Genomic DNA, 7,636 nt, shown 5'->3' with positions numbered 1-7,636 from the left:
AAATCAAATTCCCGGAGTTAATTCTATTCTATTTAATTCTATTTTGCATTTTGGAAGTCATCCAATAAGTCGTCTGGAATCAATCGTTTTAATTCGGATATCGAGCGAGCTGCTTATAGTGCTTGGAATCAGGTATTTATCTTTACTGAATTACTGATCAGTGATATGACATATTAATAATTTACCTTGTAAAACCAAGAAGATATCAAGTGTTCTGCCGACGAGAAAATAAAGAAACGAGAGGTTATAGAGAAAACGGAAAAAAGGGATAAACGTATGCAAGGACTGGCAAAGGAAGGCAAATATTTTCATAAGAACAGTGGGAAGGAGAGAGACGATGGCCCTTCTACTGCCATAACAGGATCAGCAACTAATCCTGTAGAAGCAACCACTACTGTAGAACCTATTCGAATGATAGAAGACGAACCGGAGTCTATACTCGAAAGATCAAATGGTCTCCGTAGTAAAGAGCATTCAGAAATAATGAGTGCTCTTCAAACATTGCATGAGGATAATCAAAAGCTTCAACAAATGTTTATGATGTTTTTAAAAAAATAACCTTTTAATTATTCAACAATATCAAATTGGCTTCTTTCTCTCATCAATCCTTGTATGTATTCCTCGAGAGATAGAAGTTGTAAATCAAACATCGAAGATACAGTAGATCCATTTATTTACAGATGTGAAAATTCTTGAAAACTGTACTGAGCATATACTTTGTCGCTGGTCCTGTCTGCGAAACAATATTTCCATGCTTCCATTTGCATGCTTTAAACAACTGAGAGACTTTGCCGAATTCCATCTCAATTGCTACTCGAACTTTTGACATGGAAAGATTCACTTCGCCTTCGAACTCATTTCTTAGTGGGTTACGATACGGTTGGGTGACATGCATTGTGGACCAGTAAGCCTCGTCTCCATAAATCCAATACTCGTATTCCGAAGAAATATGCCCAAAGTGCGCTTGAAGACGTTGAAGCATTTGACTTTCGTTCAACATACCTCTGTCATTTCGTCGACCAACGTAAGGACCGGATAAACTGCTGGTAATTCCGTCAGGGGTAGAGATTGCTTGGAACTTGATACAGTGTGGATGCTTCCAACCATTAAATAATGCCGTTTGGTCTTCGTTGATTTTTGGACGGCATGTTTGTTGCATGTTTCCATCGATAAAACCAACAATGTTTGGATAATATACCCGTTTCTCTAGAATAGCTCTTGAAAACTTTTCGCAATTGGATTTGGAAAACTGTCTCTCGTCAAACTCGAGGCCATACCTGAACTTCTGAAGTAAAATATCTGACAGTCCATTGACAGTTCTTCCAATGTTATCTTCAGCCATACCAAAGATGTCAACCATATCTGATAAGCGACGTGGAAATGAGAGTCGATAAAGAAGCAGAGCCATAGCAAACTCCCTGGTTACCTTGATGCTATTAAATCTTAATTTATTATCCAAACCGGTGATGTGGCGAATTTGACAAATCTCTTTGTAGGTAAAACGAAACATTTTATAGCACTTTTCTTCTGTCCATGACTTTAAATCAGGTCGCTGATACTTTTCTCTGGTTTTTCTACTGTTGCGCTCCTCAATACGTCGTCTATTAAACATGTACATAGCTATATCATCCATAAAAGTACGAGAGTTCATTTTTAAAGTTTACAAAGAACAGATAAATAATTTGGAGTAGCAAAAAAGGACTTAAGGTCGTTATTCTTGTTATGCATTTATGAAATACTAACCAAAAAAATATTGCAGTAAAAAAAAAAAAATTCAGACTGACGTAAATATATGCATATATTCAGATAGAATAAGAAAAAAATTTAGAGAAATCCTCAATCGATCTAAGTATCTACCTTCGCTATGACAAAATTGAATATGAGAAGATTACTTATAAATTATTCGTTTCAAACCGGTTTTTTTCTTCTGTTTATTTTATTTTACGATCATACACGAGTAAGAATCTTGAACCAGAGGGCTGAAAACAAAGATAGTTTGTTGTTAACAAGCTTTAAACATACTGTCACATTATTAATCTTATAAAGCATCAATTTTAGATCATGTTTTAATGCCCAGTCTTTCCAAAATAAAAGTTGTCTACTATTTACAAACACTTTGACCCAATTTTTGGTCAAAACAATTATGACTCTTTTATTCAAGTATCTAGGGAAGATATTTATGGAACACTGTAAATGTTCAATAGGAACATCTCTACTTCTTTCATTACAGTCAACAAAATTAGATTGCGCCAATAAAAAAAAATTGCAGGACACAAACACAAATGTGGGAATAATACCAAACAGATTCAAAGGTGAGTTGTTTTTAGTGATGTAGGTCAGCATCGCAATTTAAAATTTCTATCAGGTTTAAGCTTTGTGGCACGTTGTTTTGAACTTGATTGAAAAAAGTTGTCTTGAACTCTTTTTACTTCTTTTTCAATTAACTAATGTCACGTACACCTATTTACACCGAGGTGGAGAAATTAATTATCCTCCAGAAATGTGTAAAGCTGGAAAAGGTCAAATCTGATAGTGCAAAAGAAAGCTCAACCACTCAAACCCCTACGAGGACATGTAAGAGAAAAGAAAAACTTTATACATTTCCAAGGTATCACAAGCTAATTTTTGTATATAAAGCTACCAAGAGAAAAGACTCTCCTAATGTAATAATAGCAAAAAAGAGTACAAAGAGAAGTCGCCAAGTTAGCACTTCAGCAGCATCATACTCCCGCAGTAAATGTAGCTCCTACCAAGAGGAGGGGGATGATTCTGCGAGAAGTCGTCAATGTAAAAATATAATCTTAAGCTAAATCATAACTTTTACAAATCAAACTTAGACCAAACTATCAAAGAAATACTCTGTCTGTCCCATTTGACACTTTCGTTCAAAGCCCATCTATTTGTTAACTTTTTTTCTGAAACACCCAACCAAGTTGACAAATGACTTCTTTGAAGGGTCGTATTGAAAATTCGAAGACAGAATGGGAATCAGTAGCAACGGGAACTATAGCAAGTTGGCTGAAGAAAATAATGGATTCAGCAGGGATAGATACGGAGAAGTACACAGTTCATTCTATTCGTGCAGCAGCAAGTACACAGGCAGTAGATCTAGGGATGTCTTTCGAAGCAGTCAAGGACCATGCAAATTGGAGTTAAAACTCTTCAACTTTTGAAAATTACTACTATAGACCAAGAGACCAACATGCTCAAGGCAGGGAAATTACACAGAAACTTTTTGGCGACGTTACCGAGAACAGAACCACATCTGGAGTCGGAGTCGAGCCAACCAAGATTGTCATAATAGGCACGATTGACAATAGTACTGTTGGTGAGACAGAGATAACAGATGTGGTGGACACCCACCCATGGTTACCTCAATGGCTTCACATTCCCTCCCTTTTGTCCACAAGTCGCAAAAAGATATAACATTACACGCCTCAAAAGGTATAAAGAGATAGGATTATATTTTTTATTATTATTTACATATTACTGAGAATAAAAGCGCGGCATGAAGGCCTATAACCACATCTGTTATCTCCGTCTCACCAACAGTACTAATTTAAAGAGAACCTGTATATACCACCTGAGCTATACTATATACCAGCTGCCGGATTATACCCGGACAATCGGTGCACGGTAGGTGGTAGATAGCCCATTATACGTGTAGATATGGATTAATAAAATGGCATTTTTTAGGCTCATAACGTTAATTACCACCTGCCCCCTCCCCCTTTTTTTAAGGTGTAGAGCTGGATCAATAAATTATTATTTTTTGGCTTACGGTAAACGTAAATAGATAATAGGAACACATTAACACTTATAAGCATGGATATGCTCGTAAGACTACTATTGAGATCGTTGAAGAAAAAGAGAACAAACGATCAAGCTGAAAGAATAAATATCCAATCCAATTAAAAATTAAGCATTGAAAGCTTGTACGGTTACAAGCATTAGACCAAACTGTTAAGATTAAGCAAGAACACTTGCACGGCCATTTCTTGTTTACGGAAAGTATGAAGGAAAAGACGTTACTAGACAGAGTACTGTTGATCTTGTAAAGAAATGGTGGTAGGAGGGTTCTGCCTATTTAACACCTGCCAGACTTCACATAACAGACAGGTGGTAATTGACTATATGAGCCTAAAAAATGCCGTTTTATTAATATATATCTACACGTATAATGGGCTATCTACCACCTACCGGGCACCGATTGTCCGGGTATAATCCGGCAGGTGGTATATAGTATAGCTCAGGTGGTATATACATATTTTCAATTTAAAGTGTGAAGGCCCGAGTGCCCCACCCAGGCCAAGTAAATCAATAACAGCCACATGTGTACGTCATTCTTGAAATAAAATCAATTATTTTCTTCAATTCTTTCTACAGATGCGGAAACATTTTGAAAAGAAAAGAAAGCGTAACAGCGTATTGATTGGTTACGCTTGATAAATAAAACCTTTGTACGTGTCAAGAAAGGTACCCGAAACTCATTTCATTGTCAACAGCAATATGTTATTCATAATTGTTAAATTCCTAGTTTATTAAAGCATCTCAAGCAACAAGAGGCACATAATTAATACCAATTATCTGAAACTACTTGTGTCTAAAGTACGTCGTGGTGTGTTATCCTTTGACAGCTGACCGCTCCATATTGTTTGGACTATAGTTGTTGAATATCGTCTTTTAAGAGATGACCAACTAGTAAATGGTTTACGTGATGCATTTCTGGTGTTAGTCATGGGCTGTATCATCCGAGGCACTGAGTTTAGCTTTTGATGAATGGTAACCACTGTCTCGTAGCCGGCCGCATCGTCACTTGTTGAAAAGAACGGCCACCGATGAGTTGAATGTACCCTTATCGGCATACTATACCTTGAGATCAGTGTATAAGGGAGATGCGTACTTTTAGGGAATCAACTTGTCTTTTCAGATAATTGGAACTTGGTTCGAAACTACCAAACATTTAGGGTAAGATTGTTTTGTTAATTGTCAAATGACGAACTCAATCGTTTCTGTTTTTTTTTGTTTAGTTCGGCTTGGTTTGCTTGATGGAAGAACACAATTTATTGACCTGATTCCAAGGGAAGTACCGGCTTATCAACAGGCTTGTGTACGGCATACAACCGAATACCAATTATCTGAAACTACTTGTGTCTAAAGTGCGTCGTGGTGTGTTATCCTTTGACAGCTGACCGCTCCATATTGTTTGGACTATAGTTGTTGAATGTCGTCTTTTAATAGACGACCAACTAGTAAATGGTTTACGTGATGCATTTCTGGTGTTAATCATGGGCTGTATCATCCGAGGCACTGAGTTTAGCTTTTGATGAATGGTAACCACTGTCTCGTAGCCGGCCGCATCGTCACTTGTTGAAAAGAACGGCCACCGATGGGTTGAATATACCCTTATCGGCATACTATACCTTGAGATCAGTGTATAAGGGAGATGCGTACTTTTAGGGAATCAACTTGTCTTTTCAGATTTTTGGAACTTTGGTTGGATTGTACAATTTAGAATAGTTGAGAAGGAAGGTTAATTGGGATCCAAGAATTTATGGAAATAACGCAGTATTGGGCAAGATCAATAACAAGCGTACTGGTTTCAAGCAAAAAAAAATCACTCAACTCCATATGCCAGCGCAAGAAGAACGTCAAGATAAATATATTTGCTCGCCTTTTCCGAAGACTGCAATGGAGACAACGGTGCAATTGTATCGCTTGACAAGGATTGCGGAAAAAGTTATTTCGGTATATGCCACTTGACTGGATAAAAAAAGATCTCCAGGAGCTCCGATGATTTGTGATAACCAATCTTTCACTTATAATATCCCAACCCTTCTTGTTTTAAAATTTCTGACTCCAAGAAAATTGAGCGATTCCCTTTAACAAATGAAGCAATCTATCACTGAAGGTGGTTTGGCTGTAATCAATCCTTGGTGTCAATACCAAGCCTTACAGCTTCACTGGTCGATTCATTCCATTGGTTACATGTACGGGTAGCGGTACATCATCATCAAGTCTCGCGATTTCATTATCTTGGATACAGTAGAACATTATTCAGATAGTAGATAACTCAAACTGTTAGCTCGATCTTCATTCAGCCTTGACATCGCCCACATAACAACAGAAGATCTTGATTGTTTGTCAGATTTTTCACCAATTTGCGCGATCATGATGTACATCGCCATATTGCCGGATCTACCTACCGATATGACCTTTGCGGTTACACTCGAATTTTCCCTGCTTTTCGACTGGATCAGAAGGATACTCCATTTAAGACAGGTCGTACACTGCCCTGCAAGTAAAAGACATTTTTCAATATGAACAGACGTCTCAAAGCTTGGTTTTTCGACCGTCAAATGATCCAACTTGTCAATTTCCACTATTACGTACACGATTTCAAACATCGAGTGCTATTGGCTCCATCAAAATAGAATATTGTACGATGGTTTTATGCTTATTGTTTGTGCCCCCCCCCCTCTTCCCAGAGCACTCCCACCCTCAAACAAACATCGGTCCCCATTTTTACACACACACACATTTCAACTTGGATGAAAACAATAGGGGTCCTCAGTCGTCGAAGTTTTAAAAAAATATTATTTTCGAATAAAAATTGGCCAATCATAATTTTTTACTTTGCATTAAATTCATGCCTGAGTGACATTTTCCCTATAAAATACCGGCTAAACAATTGTCCGATTATTACAACATTTTCCCCCACCACCGAAAGACATCAAGGCGCCCCGCTCCCTTACAAAATAAAATCCATCTACTAAAATAAGCATGCCCCCTATTCATTGACATGGGACAATTTTAATTGAAATTGTAGTATTTGATGCCTGTAGGACAATAATTTCAAGCAAATATAAAATAATCCTTTATTAAATGCTTAATTTGCTGTTGTATATATATTACAGACGTTCTTGTGTGCTAAGTCAGTGATTCTATACGTTTTGTATTGACATTAAAGTTGTTGTTACTATGGTGGGACAGTCTTGTGATACAAAGGAAATCGATTCAAACGAGCAAATTTTATTCAACAAAAGTCGGGAGACAGTGTATATATTCACTTCAAAACAAGAAGGGTTGGGATGTTATAAGTGAAAGATCGGTTTTCACAAAACATCGGAGCTCCCGGAGATCTTTTTTTATCCAGTGAAGTGGGATATACCGAAATGATTTTTTCCGCAATCCTTGTCATGCGATACAATTGCACCGTTGTCTCCATTGCAGTCTTTGGAAAAGGCGAGCAAATATATTTATCTTGACGTTCTTCTTGCGTTGGGCATATGGAGTTGAGTGATTTTTTTTTGCTTGAAACCAGTACGCTTGTTATTGATCTTGCCCAATACTGCGTTATTTCCATAAATTCTTGGATCCCAATTAACCTTCCTTCTCAACTATTCTAAATTGTACAATCCAACCAAAGTTCCAAAAATCTGAAAATACAAGCTGATTCCCTAAAAGTACGCATCTCCCTTATACACTGATCTCAAGGTATAGTATGCCGATAAGGGTATATTCAACTCATCGGTGGCCGTTCTTTTCAACAAGTGACGATGCGGCCGACTACGAGACAGTGGTTACCATTCATCAAAAGCTAAACTCAGTGCCTCGGATGATACAGCCCATGACT

At 37.5% G+C, this 7,636-nt stretch overlaps 3 protein-coding genes across 3 annotated transcripts; 2 read left to right on the top strand and 1 right to left on the bottom strand.

The window, feature by feature from the left end:
* Nucleotides 1–2,447: 2,447 nt before the first annotated feature.
* EV154DRAFT_483231 (uncharacterized protein) lies at nucleotides 2,448–2,944 on the top strand (the record flags this gene model as incomplete). The annotated part of the gene is made up of 3 exons (XM_051598562.1): nucleotides 2,448–2,574; nucleotides 2,674–2,787; nucleotides 2,838–2,944. The coding sequence occupies 3 exons, from the start codon at nucleotides 2,448–2,450 to the stop codon at nucleotides 2,942–2,944; spliced, it is 348 nt and encodes a 115-aa protein (XP_051455777.1).
* A 564-nt stretch (nucleotides 2,945–3,508) lies between these two features.
* Nucleotides 3,509–4,446, top strand: EV154DRAFT_553127 (uncharacterized protein; the record flags this gene model as incomplete). Its single annotated transcript, XM_051605107.1, has 5 exons — nucleotides 3,509–3,636; nucleotides 3,804–3,837; nucleotides 3,933–4,054; nucleotides 4,116–4,218; nucleotides 4,387–4,446. The coding sequence occupies 5 exons, from the start codon at nucleotides 3,509–3,511 to the stop codon at nucleotides 4,444–4,446; spliced, it is 447 nt and encodes a 148-aa protein (XP_051455776.1).
* A 688-nt stretch (nucleotides 4,447–5,134) lies between these two features.
* EV154DRAFT_553126 (uncharacterized protein) lies at nucleotides 5,135–6,686 on the bottom strand (the record flags this gene model as incomplete). The annotated part of the gene is made up of 3 exons (XM_051605106.1): nucleotides 6,080–6,686; nucleotides 5,957–6,035; nucleotides 5,135–5,423 (listed from the first exon to the last, which is right to left on the bottom strand). Exons 1-3 carry the CDS (start codon nucleotides 6,405–6,407, stop codon nucleotides 5,135–5,137), a joined length of 696 nt encoding a protein of 231 aa, XP_051455775.1. The 5' UTR covers nucleotides 6,408–6,686.
* Nucleotides 6,687–7,636: the final 950 nt, after the last annotated feature.

Source organism: Mucor mucedo (assembly GCF_025094135.1).
Source record: "Mucor mucedo strain NRRL 3635 chromosome Unknown EV154scaffold_71, whole genome shotgun sequence".
In the NCBI taxonomy this organism is placed as follows: domain Eukaryota; kingdom Fungi; phylum Mucoromycota; class Mucoromycetes; order Mucorales; family Mucoraceae; genus Mucor; species Mucor mucedo.
Note: the sequence above shows the minus strand (reverse complement) of the source record. Positions and strands in the feature narration are given on the sequence as shown.